General features: G+C 38.1%; 1 protein-coding gene across 5 annotated transcripts in view; it reads left to right on the forward strand.

The window, feature by feature from the left end:
* The window catches only part of ORC5 (origin recognition complex subunit 5), a 65785-nt gene extending 46203 nt beyond the window's left edge, over nucleotides 1-19582 (forward strand). For all 5 annotated transcript variants that reach the window (XM_071733964.1, XM_071733968.1, XM_071733966.1 and 2 more), the window contains exons 14-15: nucleotides 14652-14764; nucleotides 17912-19582. In XM_071733964.1, the coding sequence (XP_071590065.1) occupies nucleotides 14652-14764; nucleotides 17912-17957 (159 nt within the window). In that variant the 3' untranslated portion in view covers nucleotides 17958-19582. The remainder of the gene's footprint in view (nucleotides 1-14651; nucleotides 14765-17911) is intronic.
* Nucleotides 19583-19851: the final 269 nt, after the last annotated feature.

Genomic DNA, 19851 nt, shown 5'->3' on the forward strand with positions numbered 1-19851 from the left:
CTGAGTTTTGTATAATACATATTCAGTACTTGAAAAACCTCCCCCACTGCTTCCAAAATGTCAAAGCTGAGCACAGGGATTTAGCCATACAACTTCTATTGAGATTAATTGGATTTGTATGGCTAAATCCATGCAGTTCTTCTGAAAATATTACAGTCCCTTGTATATAAAGTTTAACAATATATTCACAAACATAGTATCACAAAGAAAATTTGGACAGAACAGTAAAATCAGGTTTAATTTGTGTTTGGAGATGAATAACTTTTGGTTTACTATAAATGTAAGGGTTCCTGTTTGAACTATACTGAGTGAATACTAAGCATGTGCCTTGCTTGCCTTAGGGCTTCATTTTTTTTAAATGCGTGAAGCATTTACATAGGAGTCTTCTGTACTTAACTCAGGAGGGGGAAGAGCATTTCTGATTCATTAATCCCTTTTTCTTTTTGTAAGTAACTGGGTCCTTCACATCATGCGCTCAAAAGGTGAAAAATACACAAAGAAGTGGGAGGGATAAGCAAAATGATGTCTGGCTTGCTATAAGGTATAAATTCAAAATCTGTTTCTTTCTGCAAGAAGAAAAATAGGAAGGGGAAAAAGAGCAGCACTAAATTTACTGCATGTGCTTGCATGATATGCAGGTTTGGGATAATTATTTTCTCTCTTGTTCAATAAAGTGAGTTGTTACCATGGTAGCGTTCATATTGCACAATTTCTCTGTTACAAAATAAATTGAGAACAGTTTTAGAGATAGAAAAGTCTTTGTGTGAATGTTTGTTCTGTTCTCTTTTTTCTATTTTTTTTTCTTTCTTAGTGCACAATTGTGTTTTACAAATGCTGTTCCTGAGGTTGGGATCTTAAAATTATTCTTGAGATAACGAAGAATTACTACAATTTATAGATAAAAGTAAAGTTTTAACAATATGCAGTGCATGAGCTGGACAAGATGTGCCAGGCTAGAGATAGTGTTAGGGGAGCTGTTTGAAACACTGGTTAAATTGGAGGAGATCTGCACTGCTCTTTCCAAAATGTCACTTCTGGTAGTAAACCTGTATACAACTATTAAGAGGGTGCAGGCTGCCAGGCACCTCAGAAGAGTGGTCTGGATGTCCTGACTAAAAAGCTTAACACCTGGTAGTAATCACCTTGCCTGTGTCCTGTTTTAAATGTGTCTTCTTGGACAAAACGTGTTGAAATTCTTGAAAAGCAAGTCTAAGGCTCCCATTTTCAAGCAGCCCATTCTCTTGGCTTTGCTCTCTGCTGCTTGAGCTTCTCTTACTGAGAAATATCAGACTAGTAACACTTCCTTATCAGCTGGGTTTTTGATACCTTTTTTTAACATTTATTGACTGCAATGCAGATTCTGCTACAGATATTTGAAAATATGCTTGAGCAATACTTCTGTTTCCACTTGGTGAAAGAGATTCCAGAAGATAGCAGTGGGAGCTTCTTATCCATTATGTAAAGCCTATGTGAAAGGCCTCTGAGGAGGTGGAAAAGTGTTCAGGATATAACACAGTTGATTGGAATGACAAGTAGCTTTTCATCAGACCCCTAGCAGTGTCTGCTAAATCATAACTGCTTCCCCTCTGTCTTCAGTTTTGTTTTTCTCCTGTGTTTTCTGACTAAAGGAGACAATAGCCCTATTAGAAGGAGGGTGACTCTCTCTTTCATCCTCGAGATCAAAACACTTGGTTTGTTGCTTGATTCTTTCCTGCTTTTTTGCACCTTTCCATTGATGTCTTGTATGGATTTTTCAGAGTCTGGTGATCAGTTTAGTACTCTGGGGGGGGATTAAGTCTTTTTATGGTGATTTAACATTAACATTCAAAAAAATGCAGATTTATAATTACTGAATATTACAGAAAAATCTTGACACAGTGATTATTCAAAAAATGTAATGACCATCACAACCATCAACTGCAAAAATAAATGCTAACTAGTCATGGAAATCTGAGAAATTAAGTTTCTTGATTGCATTGTATTCCACTGAAACTAAAATAGGACACCTTGTGTAAGTTCTTCCATGCCTTTAATCCATTCCTGAATTACATGGAAATTGCCTTGTGCAGTACATGCCTATTTTAGACTGTTCTCCATAAATGATTTGTGATGATGCAGGAGCCATATAGTCACTGTTTACTAATGACACACATTTTAACTTAATGTATAGCAAGATGCTTTTAGGAACCTATGGAGTGTGGTGTCTGTGAATGCTTCTGTCCACCTCAGTGCTTTTATTCTTGAAAGCCTTAAAGACAGGAGAAATACTAATTGACTGCATACTATTCCTAAACAATGCTTCCATTTGGCAGGCATTTAAGTGGAACTCATATATAGTCACTTCTCTGAAGGGCAAAACTATCCCTGTGGATTTCTTGAATCAGAGTCGTTTGTGTTGGAAAATATCTTTAAGATCATGAAGCACAACCATTAGCCTGGCACTGCCAAGTCCATCACTAAACCCTGTGCCTGTGCAAGACACCTACAAATCTCTGAAATACCTTCAGGGATGGGGACTCCAGCACTCCCCTGAGCAGCCTCTTCCAGTGCCTGACATCCCTTTCAGTGAAGAATCCAATCTAAACTTCCCCTAGCACAACTTGAGACCATTTCCTTTAGTCCTATCATTATTTATTTGGGAGAAGAGGCCAAACCCCACCTTGCTACAGCCTCCTTTCAGGCACTTGGAGAGAGCGATACGGTCTCACCTCAGACTCCTTTTCTCCAGACTACACAACCCCAGTTCCCTCAGGGGCTCCTTGTAAGATTTCTGCTCTAGACCCTTCACCAGTGTTGTCCTTCTTGTGGTGCGGGGCCTAAACCTGAACACAGTATTAAAGGTGGAGCCTCACCAGTGCTGAGTGAGGGCAATCTCTTCCCTAGTCCTGCTGGCCACACTATTGCTGGTAAAAGCCATGATGCTGTTGGCTTTGGCCACCTGTACACATTTCTGGCTCATACTCAGCCAGCTGTTAGCCTCAGCCCGTTGACCCATCCTGTCCAGATCTCTACCCTCAAGCAGATAAACACTCCCACCTAACTTGGTGTCATCTGCAAAGTCACTGAGGGTGTAGTCAATCACCTCATCCAGGTAGTTATTTGATAAAGATATTACTGAGTCCTGGGAAACACCACTTGTGACTAACTGCAGACTGGATTGAAGTGCAGTAGTATTTGATAGAAAAATTATCTCTTGCCTCATTTCATCTTGACTAATTCCTTCCCCCGTGTCACTTGTCTACAGATACATTGCAGTTAAATTCTTTGGAAAGTATCATTCCTAGTACATTGATTGTCTTATCTAGCTGCTTTTTTTACCCAACATGTGTTTGCTGAATACATAAGTGTCAGAAACTTTTGGGTTTTTTTCAGGTTAAAAGAGCAGTGTGATTGCTTTTCTTGCTATATACTTGGTATAACTAGGAGAATTTCACAGTTGTGTTAAAGACTGAGAAATGGCATTAAAAACAGTTTTGTCTTTGCAGAACAGGGTTTTTCCTTTCCCTTTAATTGCTGATAGAAGATGTTTCATGTGGGCAGCAATGTTTCATGCTCTTTATCTGATAAAGCCAAGTATAACTGAATAGAAGATGTAAAACTGATAGTTGTTTCTGGTTTGCTGGATCATCTCTGCAAGAGCTATAAAGATATTTATAGATTTCTTTTGCAGTTGCATCTAACGTATTTAATGGGTCATTGAACATAAATTGTTAATATTTCATGGCTTAGCAATTCATGACTGACTGAAAGCTTTACTTTCTCTAGAAAACTAACGAACATGGATGTTATACATTTATGGCCTCTATTGTAGTAAATCTAAAATTAAATTATGGTTATAGGTTTAAAAAAATATTTCAAAAATATATTACAACCACCGGCTTTGTGTTGTTAGAGTAGTGTTTGTTTCATTGCTGGAGGGGTCAATTAATTTCCTGAGTGATTTCCTGGTCTCTCTCTTGCTTCTAGCAGGAACAAAATGCCATAAATTTATGATTCAGCACAGAATATTCTCTTTGAGGGCAAGTATTTGGTTTCCTGGCATGCTCAGGGAAAGGAAATTCCAAATCTGCCCCTTTCCCACTGCTGAGAAGAGTGACTTCAGAGAGTCCTCTCTTCCCTGTCTGCATGGTGACAGCCAGCCTGGGACTTACATTCATCCCTGGTCTTTTGTTTTGTCTGCTTAATGAGAACTCTGAAAAAAAATCCAAAAAGGAATATGTTAAATTTAACATTGATTGGTATGGTACTGGGATTGGTGATGTGTGACATCTTTGTCAGTGACATGGACAGTGGAATTGAGTGCACCCTCAGTAAATTTGCTGATGTCACCAAGCTGTACAGTGCAGTTGACATGCTGGAGTATTTCTGAATCAGTTCCTTCACTTTGAATATCAACTGAAGTACTCCATAATGACCTGAAAGGCATGCTAGAAATTTGCCTAATGTAATATTTTCTGAGAAGATCAGTATTTTTTCTGTACCTGTCGATATATTTGGAAATCTTCTCTGAGATTTGTTAAGACCCCTGGAACTGATCATGGGAGAGTTTATTTTGATCTTCCATAACATGCAAAAACAAGACTTAAACACTTTGCTCCAACAGTCTGTTGGAGGTGTGTGCATCTAATTTACTCCACAATGGCATGGGAAAGGCACTCCTAAGTAGGGCTGCAGATAGGAGTTATAGACAGGTAATTCAAAAGTACTTATTTTTCTGTTTCATACTTTAAATTCAGAGCAACCTGAGACAGTAACAGATGGTCAAAGAAACCCTTGGGAATGATGTTTACAGTTAATTTGATTATTGAAGTCAGGTAGCTTCATAAAGTGGACACCAGACACAGGCTGGCTATTTTTCAAGGCAGAAGCAATAGGCAGCCAACAGAAGTATCCTTCTGCCACCCTCTGTTCACTTCTGCATCAGAGGTCTCAGGTTCCAAGCATTTTTAGGACATTTTTAGAACACTGTTTTCCAGAAGCAAACCTTTGTTCAACTGACTAAGCATATAACCTTAGGTCCCGAAATCTAGAGTATTTTCACCTGTTTTTTTCCAGTCCTTCATTTATAACACTTCTCTCCCACAAAGCCAGTATTTCTAGATATTATTGCAAGGCAAGTTCTATCACAAAGAGAAAAATTAGGCTTATAAATGCTACCAAGTATCTGTGATACTGATAGGACTTGATATATTTACAGAAGACCTCTACGTTTTTATGCTCAGTACAGAGCTCTATATACAAAGTTACTAGCCATCTACTCCTACTTGAAGGAGTCTTGTTTTCAGACATAACTTTAAAAAAAATATAGCAGTTAAGATTTCTAACCTATCCTTAGGACTGAAATCAGTAGTCTGTATACACCATGAGCCGAAACAATGACATTAGAGGAGATTCCTCATACACAGATGTTTGAGAATGTTTTCAAAGAGTAAAACTACCTTGCTGTCTCCAAGAAAAAAAAAGATTTTCAGTGTGTCTTAGCTGCAGTCTACTTTTGGATGGTTATGGCAATTAAGTGTTAAAAGAATATTGATCCAAACCTTGCATAAAGACACAAGATATACTAAAAGATTTAATTAAAACAACCACTCCAGGAAGCTTTGACACAAATACTGCTGAAATGCAAAAATCAGACATTTAAAGCACACAGCTAGACAAATGGTAAGATACACAGTGGTCTGACGTGGGAGTTCTGCCCTGAAAAATGACAAGTTAAAGATACATATATTTTGCATATTGTGATTACTAAACCAAAGCTTCAGAGATTCCACAATACCAAGCTGCATCCCAACTATTGCAGAGAAGACAGCAATCAGCACCATATTCTCTGTGACTACATAAAGCTCAACACTTCAGTGGTTCCATAGCAGGAATAAATAGTAACAAAAGCAAAAAATACAAACCACTTGCACCAATCACTTAAGTATATAAACACATCATGTTGTTACAAAACAAAGATTCTTCCTGGCCCAATGTGCAAAGAGCATAATAAAACTATGCAAGAGAAATGTCTCAACACACATGACTCTTTCCTGGTAATCTTCACTTGAGGTACACGAGTAATTAGGTATAAAACTGTTCACACAAATGGATCTGAGCAGTGACATGGAACTACATTCCATGTTGTTCTTGTGTTGTCAAACTGGAGCTAAACCAGTTGCTGAATTGTTACTTAATGCACCTAATCAACACATAGGGGGAGAAATGTAGTACAAGGCTGCACATAAACACCAAGAAATTTGAAAAATAATATTGCCTGGCTCTCAGCAAGAGTGGCATATGTGGCATTGAGTCACACTAGGTTTTATGGCATCAAACAAGGGAGATTTAAAAAAAAAGAATATATAAAAGTAATTAGAATTTTATATGATACATGTTGAATTCTGGACAAACCAACAGTTACAAAATTCTTATACAACAGCAACTGGAGGAATGATTACACTTGCATTCAAAATCTTCTCTACCAACGTCAGGACATCTGTCAGAATTCTAGACTGGTTTGGGTTCGAAAAGACCATAAAGATCATTTAGTTCCAAGACATGTGCCATACACAGGAGCATCTTCCACTGGACCACGCTGTTCAAAGCCCCATTCAAACTGTCCTGGAGTGCTTCCAGGGAGGGGGCATCCACAGCTTTCCTGGGCAACCTGTTCCAGTGTCTCAACACCCTCACAGGAAAGAATTTCTTCCTAATGTCTAACCTATTTACCCCTTCCATTTTGAAGAGACTACCCCTTGTCGTATCACTACATATCCTTCCTCATAGAAAATCCCTTTCCTCTGGGCTGTTCTCAATTCATTCTCCACCCAGCCTGTAACAGTGCTTGGGATTGCTCCAGTCCATGGCCTTATTCAACTTCATGAGGTTTTCACAGGCCCACCTCTCAAGCCTGTCAGTGTCCCCTCTGAGTGGCCTCCCTTCCCTCCAGCGTGTCAACTGCACTGCACAGCTTGGTGTCATCAGCAGACTTACTGAGGAGGCACTCAATCCCACTGTCCATGTCACTGACTTAGTGAGAAAAGACAGAGGAGAGGTGAAAGGATGCAGTGCTGGTGAGTCAAGATTTACAGTTAGAATCACTGAACAAAAAAACCTTGGAAGGCAGACTGCTAATTGGTGAGAGAACATTCTCAAGTATGAATTCTATGGCAAGGTGTGGAAGTATCTCCTCAAAGGAATAAAATACATTTTCTTCATCTGAGTTTTAAGAGAAATGCCACAAAGAAGTCAGTTGGCAGATAGTTTTCTAGGAATAAGGCAGCTTCTAGGATGCAGAAAGGTGTCCCATGGTCTGAAAACACAAGAGGGTGGGGTGGTGTAGAAAAGGAGGAGGGGAAAAGTAAAAAAGCAAATGATGCACATTTATCTCTTGAACAAATCCAGGAAATTCACCACAGTTTCTGTGAAATATTTGGTGTAAATGGGACACAAAAAGTAAGTGAAGTAAGACAGAAGTGGTGAATGCTGATTATATAGTGGGGGATAATACCATATGAGAATGACTCTTCTGACCTGTATTGTAGAAACTAAGAATCTTGTACTGTAAAATTCAAGGTTGTTTGCCTTGGGCTTGGTAAACTTTTCTGCAATGAGAAATACAGAAGAAATATTTTGAAGGTGGTGAGTATGATACAAACTGAGTGGGTTGAACAGCATGAAATTCAAGGTCATGTACTTGAGGGTAAGTAAACATTTCTTCTAAAAACAGAGGATCATCTTTTAGAAACCGAAGGTAGAGGAGGAAGTTTTGGCTGTCTTAATAAATGACTGAGCCACAAATATGATGAAGCCTTGAAAAATCCCGAAGGGTTGCTTTTTTAAATCTGTAAACCATATACATTTGCCTTGAGCAAAGTGAAGCCAGTGGAGACAGTGAAGATAGAGATGCAGGGTAACAAAGACAAAAATATTTCATTAAAATACAAGAGAGTATTTAAATAAATAGATCTTGAATAAAATTACTTTAGAAACTAAAGCAACTTTTCCTACCTGTGTGTCAGTAAGATTCTGGAAAAGTCTTCTATGGGAATCATTGTGTTGACAGGAAAAAATGTCTTGTTTTTACAAAAATTCAGTAGATTCATGAAAAAGATGGTATGACATTATGGCTTCAGTGGCATGGACTGATCTCAGTCAAGCAAATTCTTCATTGTACTCAAGGCTGACAGTAGGGATGCTGAGTGGTAATTATTAAGGGGAAACATGATGCCACTCTCCTTTTCTGCCAGTCTGTCAAGACTGCTTTCTACTAACAGCTCAGCACCCCTGAAGCCACACCTTTATATTTTGCTCAGTTTTGGGCCCCGCACCTCAAGAAGGACATTTGAGGTGCTGGAGCATGTCCAAGGAAAGGCAACAACACTGGTGAAGGGTCTAGAGCAGAAATCTTACAAGGAGCCCCTGAGGGAACTGGGGTTGTGTAGTCTGGAGAAGTCTGAGGTGAGACTGTATCGCTCTCTCCAAGTACCTGAAAGGAGGCTGTAGCAAGGTGGGGTTTGGCCTCTTCTCCCAAATAAATAATGATAGGACTAAAGGAAATGGTCTCAGGCTGTGGTAGGGGAAGTTTAGATTGGATTCTTCACTGAAAGGGATGTCAGGCACTGGAAGAGGCTGCTCAGGGGAGTGCTGGAGTCCCCATCCCTGAAGGTATTTCAGAGATTTGTAGGTGTCTTGCACAGGCACAGGGTTTAGTGATGGACTTGGCAGTGCCAGGCTAATGGTTGTACTTGATGATCTTAAAGATATTTTCCAACCAAAATGATTCTATGATTCCAATATGGTACAACAAGTATCTTTAAAGCCTTAAATGGGTATAAAAGTAAAAGAGATCAGTTACCCCAAACAACGTTGTTTTTTAAAGCATAAATGATAGTAGAAGTAGTCAGTTGATTTTCTTCCCCATACACCCCTTCCCCCCACACCTCATAGTAATTAAACATTTAGTGAATATAACACTGTCACATCTGGAATTTGTCAACACGTTTCTGTCTTGAAAGTTTCTTCAGGTTACTAATTAGTGTTAAATTCTGTTTGACCCAATCTGATGAAATCTTCTGCTAAAGTGTTGTCAACCCGTTGATGAGATATGCAGAAATTACTTTAAAAATGAGAACTAAGTGTGGTGTATACTACCACATATGAAGGAATAACTTGCAAGCTCCTGGAGATTCAACACAAAATAATGAAGTATTATTTATGTGAGAGAAATGCAGTAAATTATGCAAGACACAAAAACCACCAAACACAAACATTCAGCAAGGAAAAAGGCTTGCAAGCAGATCACAGTGTTGGCTGTGCACTGTAGCGTCCATGTGTGTGTCAGCTGAGTAAGGGGCATGGAGTACCATCTATGTTAAAAATATTTTGACCTTGAGACAGCTTAAAAAAGAGTTCAAGAGCTGAGAAGCTGAAATAAATGGCTGAAGCACATAATAATGCTTTAATTGGATGCTTGAAGACCATAAGCAGTTTGCAGGGGTGTAGAATAAGCCAAGAACAGTATGACACAGTAATACTGGAGTGCTACTAGAAGGTGAAAAATTTTACCAAATACTAAAAGAAAGTAGTTTCACAAAGGAAGGCACTGAAATGATTTCCCACCATAACTATTTAAGATCTGATAAAACAGTAGGTCCTATCATCAAGGCAGACTCTTCTGTTGTATTCTTTCCATGCATTAAAAGCCTTGCATGAAACATAATCTAGAAGCGAAACCTGATCGTTAAAATCTAAGTGTTCAGAAAAGTGTTGGTTTATTTTAAATAATTATTATAAAACCAGTTTTGATCGATTGCTGGTTTAAATATATATATATATATAATTGTAGAGTCCTATTGTTACCTTTCTATTTCAAGCTTTTCTATCCAGGCTGACATACTGATCATATTCTAGCTATAATTTTCATTTAAATCCTTCTGAGCAGATTTGTTTTTTTATATTCACATGATTTGTACTGGGATCATTGAATTTAACTCCAGGAGGCTATTTCAGCAGTCATTTTGACTGAAATGTTTTTTCTAAATGGCATCTGGTTTTCAAACTGTCATGTTGCACAGCAGTGGCTTTAGCATGTGCATGAATGTAACTCCTGGCAATGGTGGGTTCCAAACAAGTGCAGTGAGCTGCATGTTTGCTTTGAGAGCTGTGTGGTGATGGTGCTGCAAAGGGGTGCATATAAATTTTAATATGAGGGAATATAGTGCCCGATTGCTTTGAAGTTCAGAATCATAAAACAAAGCTGCGATTTAAAGTAAGCCAGACTGAAGAGTTACAATTAGCATTGCATCTTGGACAAGGTAATTGTAGGTTATGGACTGTGGAAATGAAATACTCTTCACAGATAAGCAGATAACCTTTGTCAGTTTGAGATTGTTCCTAGCAGAGTATTTGTTAGTATTTTGTCTTGAGCAGTTTATAGTGTACCACTTGCTGAAGTTTAAGTCATATCTCTGTGGAAATAGGTTCTTCTCCCCATACTCAGCATAATTTCTATATTTAGTATTATCCTATGGGTCTGAGATGTGCCACACACTTTGTCCTGGCTCTTCCATGTGGCAATCCATCACTGCTTACCCAACTAATGATGTGTTTCCCTGTTACTTGGGTCTGAATTCTGCTTGTGTGTTGGACGTCTCTGCAAATGTTTTCTGTCTTCTTGTGGTGTCCTTGAGAAGAGCCTGGCCTTTCTCAGCAGACAGCCCTCACTTCTGGAATCCTTCTTGCTTCCACACATCCATGTGCTGACAAAGTCAATCTTTGTGTCCGCTTGGGGAATGATGCAAGGGCCATCTGTTAGCTCAGGCTGATTGGAAAAAAAGCAGCTTTTAAGGATGGCTTGTGGGTTGCTTTGTTTTTTCCAGAGGTTTCAATGTGATATTTGACCAGTGAATCTCCAGAAGCAAACTCAGCTGTCATTTCCTACTGACAGCAACTCTCATCCATGCTTTTATGGCTATTCTTACCTTGCATCTAAGCTTTCAGCAGCAAGTTCTTCACACAAATATATTTTAAATAAACATCAGTCTTGACTTACTTTTAAACATATCAGTGAGGCTTTCAGATCAGTAACTTTTCAGATCTTCTTGCTGTTCCTTTTGCTTATTCCTTTTGTCGGTAGTAATTCATTAGCAGATCTAACTTCAACTTTATAAATAGCTTTAGAATATTTCCTCCAACTGTAATTTCTTTTGTTCAAAAGATCCTCAATAGATATTCTTTCGTATGTCACCCCACAGTTTTTCTGCTTGTTTCTAATCTGCTGTTGCCAGATGTTTTTTCCCAAGCTTTATCACAAAAGAAATTGAGCCACTGTACCCATGCTATTAAAAAAAGCTTTTTGTGTTGGGTTGGTTTTTTTTTCGTGCTAAGAAGAGCAATTAGTTTGATACTGCATTCATGTTTTTCCCAGCTGTGTTTCAAACTTTTGACATATCTTCATTTAAGAACAGATTACTGCCCAAGTTTTACAACAGGGGAACTTCCGAAGTGGTAATGTTTTTTCTGATCTTGAAACGTAGGTGGCACTTTGACCTTAAAAGTTAACAGAACATGAAAACTGCTAACTTTTAAGTTTAACTACAAATGCACAGTCTTACACCCAGTTCATTCCACTGTATTGTGCTTTACAGGGCAAGTGCAAAATAGCTTAGTTTCAAAGGCACTGTAGAACTTATTCTTGCTTCCCCCACCCCAGCTACTTGTTAGAGCCATTAGCCAAGAGGTGCTCAAACCTCTTGTGTCAGGAAGAAATCAAACCTTCTGTGTCCCACATGACTTCTCAAACATTTTCTGAAGACAGTCATAATCTTTTTTATGAACTGGGTCTAAAACATTAGGTTCAGGGCAAAATACTTGAGGAATTTAATTCCACATCTATCAAAATTGAATCTTTTCTTCTGAAAAGCAATTTATTGCAAAAAATACATGTGTTGCCCAGTTCTGTGGCTGACTTATCAGTAGTATAACCCTCCTATATTTTATTAAGCAGAAAAAATTAGGAAATCATTGCTTTAGGATGACCAAACTCTCTTGCTGTGATTCTCCCTGAACCTGTTGAGAAAGCTGTGCAAACAGTGCTCCAGGGTGCTGCCCCCTCAGCATGCAGGTATTTGGATTTCTCCTGAGATCTCTGCCTTTCTCTGTGTACAGAGTAGGCATCTGTAACTAGGTTTTGGATTCTGCTCCCAAGTCTCACAAGTTAGGTATTTTGGCTTTTAACACTTGGCTGTCTGTGGGGGAACTAGTCCCTGTGTGTTTCCCTTAGATGTGTGTTCTTTCTCTTAGTCTCTATTGAGACTTTTTGGAGATAAAGCTGTTTCTTACCTGCATGAATTGAAACAATCAGTTCTATCTGCTTCTGACGTTTTAATCAGTCTTGGGATCAGGACTTAACTCTGTCACCACTCATTTCTCTGTGATGACATTTTTATTAGGTTAAAGAAATAGAGGATTTGTAAAACAAATCAGTAAATGATTGCAATTTGCTAAATAAGTTTGTGTTACTCAGATAATAAATAGCTTCATTTGTCCTGTAGTACTGTATATGGAGTCTTAAGAGTTAATGTCCTGAGTCAAAAATATTAGTGAAACATAGTCCTTGTCTAATGCTATTTCACATCTATTGAGTAAGCCTTTAGGTAAGGAATTTTACGGTGTTGACCTCATGCCACACACATAGATTGGGTGCTAGTTGGAAAGGAAAATGGTTACAATTTGTTGTTAAAGTTTTTCTGGAGCACTTGTAATGCAGTAGCAAGGTCACTTTTATATCCCTCATAAAACTGGGATGGACCCAACTCCAAACTAAGGCTTTTGCTGTGCTCATTAGGAGCTTTTAGGAGCCTCTTACCATTCCTTCATTGGTCATTTCTGAATGTGAGGCCAGCTACAAGTATTTAAAACAGAGGTGATTTGCCACTAATGGTGCTTTGGGGTGTAAAATAACAATTGTTACAGCAGATTATAGTGCTTCTTTACTGATGGAATAAGAACTTTGTTGAATGAAGAATGTAGAAAAAAATATGTTCTCAAACTCATAAGTATTTTAAGTAAATAAACACCTAACAAGCTTGAGGTTGATCCCAATTCAGTGATGTGTTCAAAGTGATTCATGAGCTGGATTTTGAGCCATTTACCATGCACTGAGTTCAGTTTTCTAAAATGTTGTCAATGCTAACAATGTGTAAATAATGTGCTACACTTCAATATACTTCATAGACCTGAATGAATTGAATGGAATTTGCCTTTATGAATATGGGTAGGCCAGTATTCCTTAACCAAACTCCCAAGATTTTGCAGAATGATGGCATTCAAACTATTGTTGTCTGATGCCATATAGAAGAAAGTTAATTGCAAGCTTTTTATAAAAATTACCTCATTCTTGGTAATGGTAATTTTTTCTATTCTCCAAAGGTAGATGTAATTTTATCGTATTATGTCCACTTAAGGGAACACTGTAATAAGTACTATTCCTACCTCCTGCAAGCACTGTCACAAATCTGAAGACCAAGTTCACTTTCAGCAAAAGAGTGGAGTTATTTTTTTTTAAATTATTATTCATACCTGTAAGAACTTGCTGCAGTTTTTTATAGCTATGTGCTTCCTTGAAGGTTTGAACTGATACTCTTTTTTCCTGGTATATTTATTCTTCAGAAATTCATTACTATGCTGTTATCCTTACACAGAGGCAGGTCACAGTTGGCTGGGTTTTTGCAAAGTAGAGCTGTGGTCAGGTACCAGTTCTTCATGGAATGTAACCTTGTTGCCTTGAATTGCAAATGGCATCTATAAGGCGAGGGAACATTTTTCTTCTTTTGTCCATTTATCCTTCCCTCTTTCCTCTGGGATGTGGGAAGAAAGTAGGGAGATAGTGGAAGCACCACAGCATTTTTTCCTAGGTGAGACAGACCAGATTGGTTGCACTGAGTGGTAACATCCCATGCCTGCACCTTTGTGATACCACAGTCATCATTTTGAGGAATGAAGCTACTGAAAAACATGCTGCTACATTGCTGTTTTGTAGAGTAGTCAATTGCTCTGTCAGTACACTGTATGTGTGTTTGAAGGCAGATTGCTCTCCTTTCAGCTGCTCTTATTAAGCTCACAATCTTCCAGCCTTTTCTTTGCAACTATCAAAATCTTTGTTTTTTATCTGGAGTAGAGTGATTCATTCACCTGTTCAAAGTGTGGTATGAGCTGGCACAGGAATATCCAACTCAGAGCATGAAAGTTCAAGAGGAGGTCTTTGGATATAAAGGAAAGAGTATCAAAGTCTTCTCCTTGTCAGGCAGAGATTGGGAAAATCTTCAGCTCATGCCTGTTATTTCTGTTTCTGCATCGCCTTTTTCTCTCTGATCGTCACTCCAGGATAACTCTTGATAAAATGATTAATTTTTTAGCTTGTGTCTGCCACTTCCTGTACTGAAAATGCAACGGTGAAAGTGTATATATGTTCCTGGGTTTGCTAGCAGCAGAACTATGTGAAAATCAACAACCAACTGTAAATAAATAAATTTCCTGTAGCTGTTGTTGAGACAGAGAAATATGGGAATAATACCAAATGATTAAGAAAAGCAAAACCAAACAACAAAAAGGCCACTGCTGTTCATGTTAGCAAAAATTACTAACATCACAATGTCTCTTGTTTGTAGATCACCTCTCTTGTCACTCTCCAGCTGTTATCCATAGTTGGCCATAATGATCAGCTTGATGGACCACGTTACAAATGTACTGTATCTCTGGACTTCATCAGAGCTGTTGCCCGGTGAGTCTTATTCATGGTCATTAATTATTGTATGGGCTGGCTTGAAAGAGACTTTAAACCCAGTAGTTGTCCAGTTTATAGTGCTCTGCAGACCAGAAGAGAAATCGGTGTGATGGTTTCTAAGAATGAGTGAAATGAGTCTTATTAGAGACTTATGACAAGTGTTGAACTTGAAGTAAGTATTGTCCGGTCTTGTTTTGAATAAAATTTATATTACAGTGGCAGTATGTGTTACAGTAATATACTGTCTTTGTGCTTAGTAAAGGTCAGGGGCTTCACATGAAAATACTGCTCTAAATGATGCTCTTAGTGCATTTCATCACCAAAAGGCACATCATGGTAATTTAGTCTAAAATTATAATTATTTCATAATCGTGTTTGTTGTGCATATGATATAAAAACTACATGGGTTATAAGAATTCTTCCACACAGGCTATCTTGCATGATCTATATTTGACACTGCAAGAAATGAGTGTAGGTACCTCGGTGCTCTATTTTTTCAGAGCCCTCAGTTTTGGAGTCTGAGAACAGTTCTAGGTCCATCAGGGGAGATGATGATAAATTACAGACCATCTGCTCAGCAGCATGGATCATTCTGTGTACAGGCATCCCCGAGTTCTTACTGTTGTTCTGAGTCTCATGGCAAACACAGAGACCAGTTCATAAATTCTGTTCTGATTGTGAGGGTCCATGAATTCAGATACTTGAAATGATTGCCTTCTCTGCAGGTTTTACATCCTTAGATGTTTTGGGTTTTTTTACTCCATTTAAGTTGCTGGAAGGTAGGGATGAACAGAAACAGGACCAAAACTTGGGCTGTGAAGCTAATGCTTGCCAGAGAAAGTACTAGCAGAGACACTGTCACTTCAAACCTCAGTATGTGGTGAAAGCTTTGACTTGCTTTTCTTTAGGTCAGGTGTGTGTGTCTATATACATCCTAACTGTCTTTTCCTATGTATTGTGAGGAAGAAAGGAATTCTTTTTTTCCCCGCAAGTAGTTTGGAAGTGTTTATATGTTGCAGATGGGGCCATTGAAATGACCTCTTCTACATTTCTCCCATTCCCCCCTAATGTTCTTTTCTTGTTTTGTTCCTTTTTCACATTTCTTTTGTTAAGTATCATTTTCCAGTCCACAATCTTTGCTAAGAGCATGTTGCATAAAGATATAGGGTTTCACAATGTCAGGATAAATGCGTGTCTTGATGGGGCTACCTACAAGGCAAAGGCATCTTCTGTGCTTTAAGAAATTTCATTTTCTAGCTGTGCTATAGTCTTGCAGCTGTCTGTAGTTTTTAACCATTTGTTGAGACAGCTTATATGCATTGCAGAGAGGGAACAAGTTTGCCACTTCAACCAAATTACACATCGAGGAAACAGCCTATCGCCTGACTCTTTTTTTTCCTCTATTACTATAATGGTACTAAAATAAGTTTGTTAGCCACTAAAATCCTCAGATACCTCAGAATTATTACTGTCTCAGCCTTATTATTTAGATTATTTCCTAATGGAAGGCTGAAGAGTGCAAAGAGCAGGACAGAAAATTATGCTTTTTCCCTCCCCTCCCCACCCCCACTCAGGCTGTTCAGATTGTAATTTCATTTTCCTGTATTTTTTTAAGCATAATTGAAATTTGCACTAAAGAATAAAAAAGCCACCTGTTGTTTTAAGAGCAGAACTCTTCAGTCTCTTCCTGATGTCTTTTAGTGTGATTACCACTGGCTATGCAGAGTCTCTCTTTAGTAGCACAGGAGCTTGTGTCTGGCTCCAATTCTGTTGTACATATTCCATCTTTGCAGAGATATTCCAATGATTTTTAAAAGGTATTACTTACACATTTGGCTGAAGGTTAAGGTTAGACATTCCTGTGTTAGAAATGTTTAATTTCATACTTAAGTTCATAAATTTCCTGTAGCTGAAGCAGGGATCTCTTAATATTTGTGGAGTGTAATGGATCTTTCCACATGGTCTCTAATGAAACCAGTTTTTGTGACAGGACATTTTGTGTTTCATGTATTCAGTAAAGTCAGCATTTGTAGAGTTTTGTTTCTGTGGAAAGCCTTGCAACTAAAGCACTTCTTGAGTGATTCAATGTTACGTGAGTCTAACAGTGGTAGTTAATTTCTTTAATTTTGTCACTGGATTATGAAGTAGACTCAAACAGTATTTCCTGTAATAGACCTTGAGTATTTCTGAACTTCTTCCCTGCCCAATATGATGTTCATAGAATCATAGAATCCTAGGGGTTGGAAGGGACCTCGAAAGATCATCTAGTCCAACCCCCCTATAGAAACTTTTATATAGTTGTATAGAAACTTTTTGAAAAGTGGGTTATAGAATGATGCGTGAACAAGGAATGTTAAATTATTGTAGTCTAACAAATAAGACATTCAGCCAGTTAATCTCACTTAGCATTGTGAGCAGTTATTTTTGCATAATTGAATACTTTAAAAAAAAACTTCTAATTTTATATGGCATTATATGCAGTAATTTGCATTATTTATTCAAACAGTAAACCCCAAAGTCTGAGTGTTAGATTGTATAGCAGGAGTTTAGAGATGAAAAAATAATTATATGTTTTATTCTGCTGCTGTTTCTTTCTGTCTGCTATTGAAGTACAAAAGTATACATTAAAATCTTCTATTCCATTGAGTGTCATTCTCGGATTTTTCAAATTTAGCTATGAACATGGGTCAGCTGGTGTCAAGACTGAAAGAATACAAACTGCAAATGAGTACTGATGAAGGAGTTACATGCTAAAACAGGTGGTTTGGAAGATGAACAAAGCATTCAATAGCATAAAGGATTACTGCTTTGCATCACCAACTAGTGTATCATCTGAAAATATATTATTAACTTCGATATATCTTTACTGCTTATTGATTGAAATAAGAATCTTTTAGTTTTTATTAAAAAGTTGCTTTATTTATTTAAAAGTTGTTTAGCAACTTAGAGAGTTTACATCCTCAGAAGACAAGTACTGTAAATAGCACTACTAGTTAAAAATTAATTTGCCCTTAATTGCATTTGTTTTGGGGATATTGCTTGATTTTGGTTGTGCAGAATGTGCTGTGCTTGCTGTTTCCAAACAGGTTAAAGTCTTAGCAGTGCTATGATGATTGCTCTAATACACTGTGTTTTTGTTTATAGGACCGTGAACTTCGACATAATAAAATACTTGTACGATTTCTTGTGAAAACAAGCTTCACAGCCATATGGACACTGTGACAATGACTAAGGCAAGCTGTGTTCATCTCTTTACTTAGCTGGCCAGAAAGAAGAGTATTTTGGCTCTTTTGGATTTGTCCAAACAGGTGCTGGCCCAGCATGGAACGTGATGAAAATACTCTGATTGGTCTGGGTGGATCTGAGCAGAGCACTATTTACCAGGGACCCTGGAGTATTTGGAAGCAATGTGTTAATTATAAACAGCAGGGTTTGAGCACAATCTGTTCTACTCTTAATGATGTTATCTTAACACTGAAAATGCCTGAAACCCATTTACTTAGGACTGCATTTTGCTCTATGAACTCTCCCCAGTGCTTTGAACATGGCAGCAGCCCTTGTTTGTATGCCCAGTCTTTTCACTTCCTCTCCACAGGAATCTTTGCAATTGCCTGCCAAAGCAGCTTTTCCTGAGGCCACCATTTTAAGAGAGTGGAGTAGCAAAATATAATAAACATAAAAACATTTAAAATAAGCTAGTATAAATCCTTTTTTTCTCTTCAGCTGTATGTAGGCAGACTGTTACACTGTTATATGGAGATCACGATGATGGAAAACTCCCAATTAATCACCATACTGTCTTTTTTTCAGACCATTCATAAATGTTGACTATGAATTTATTTTAAGAAGCTTTATTTTAAAAAACAGTCAATTCTTCCTGTCCCAATGTCAAACTTGGAAGGTTTTATTTTTGTTTAAACATTTCATAGTCCTCTTACACTTACCCTGTTACATTAAGTGCTAATTACAATGTTGTTTGGAACTAAGGTACTTTCAGATAAACACTGTGTAATGGTTTTTGTAACAGGATCTGTCCTGTAGGGGAGGATGGCACAGCTGCCTTGCCATCAGAAAGAGAGAAATTCAACAGGTGACAGAATATTCCTGCAGCAGTACCCCAAAAGAGGAGGATCAGTGTGATGTTATAACATAAAACTTTATCTTTGGAAGTATATGATGGAATATGCTACAACTACATTTGTCTTCAGTTTACATGCAGAGGATTCCCAAATGCTGCTACCTTTATGGGCATTAAAATACCCTGGTACACTCTGAGGTTGTTGTCTTCATGAATCTGAATATTTCTTTCACTCTCTGGAAAACTCCAGGTCCCTCAGTCCTGGCACTACAAGTCCATGCCATGTCCTGTGTTGACCACTGCAGGTTTCTTCTTCCCAGGAAAAATCACCATTATTTCCTTGTCTTGAACTGATATTGGAAATTATCAAATACCTTGAACATGTGTAGCTTTTTTTCCTGTGTTCTTATTTTTTTTCCCCCCAACTGTTGGTGTGTGACCAGGCTTCTGGATTCAGATCCAAATGAATGAATTCCAGGTAAATAAATCTAAGTGACAAAAGCTTGTCTTTCTGGCCAAGTCTCTTCCCCCCATCAGGAGAGTGTGAAAGGGCAGCAATGAGTCATCTCCCTGATCCCTTTCCCTTCCTGCCACTGAGCTAAATCAGACCCTGCACCTGTCCATGAGGTGGCAACATTTGTCACTCTTACTGAAGTGTTTGGATGCAAATGCATAACCTGTTTCAAAATGTTGACTACCTGCTTTTGTTTTATTAATAAAAACATACAAAAGGTGAACTTTGGACTGAACTTGACAGGTTCCTGTGAATCTCCTGCGTAATTACCTAGGACTGAAAGTTGGCGAAGTTGAAGAAGGTTTAAGATGTAAAGTATTAGTCCATATAAAGCAACAGCAATACATCATAGGTTTTTGTGACATCTGATCTGGACATTTGATATATGAAACACGATATGGCTGATACTAAGTTATTAAGTGTTGCAGCTCTTGAGTCACAAAATTTCAAAAACTCTGCAGCCAACCTGTTTTTCAGCTTTTGGGCAAGTTG

Source organism: Heliangelus exortis, chromosome 1 (genome assembly GCF_036169615.1).
Source record: "Heliangelus exortis chromosome 1, bHelExo1.hap1, whole genome shotgun sequence".
Lineage (NCBI taxonomy): Eukaryota > Metazoa > Chordata > Aves > Apodiformes > Trochilidae > Heliangelus > Heliangelus exortis.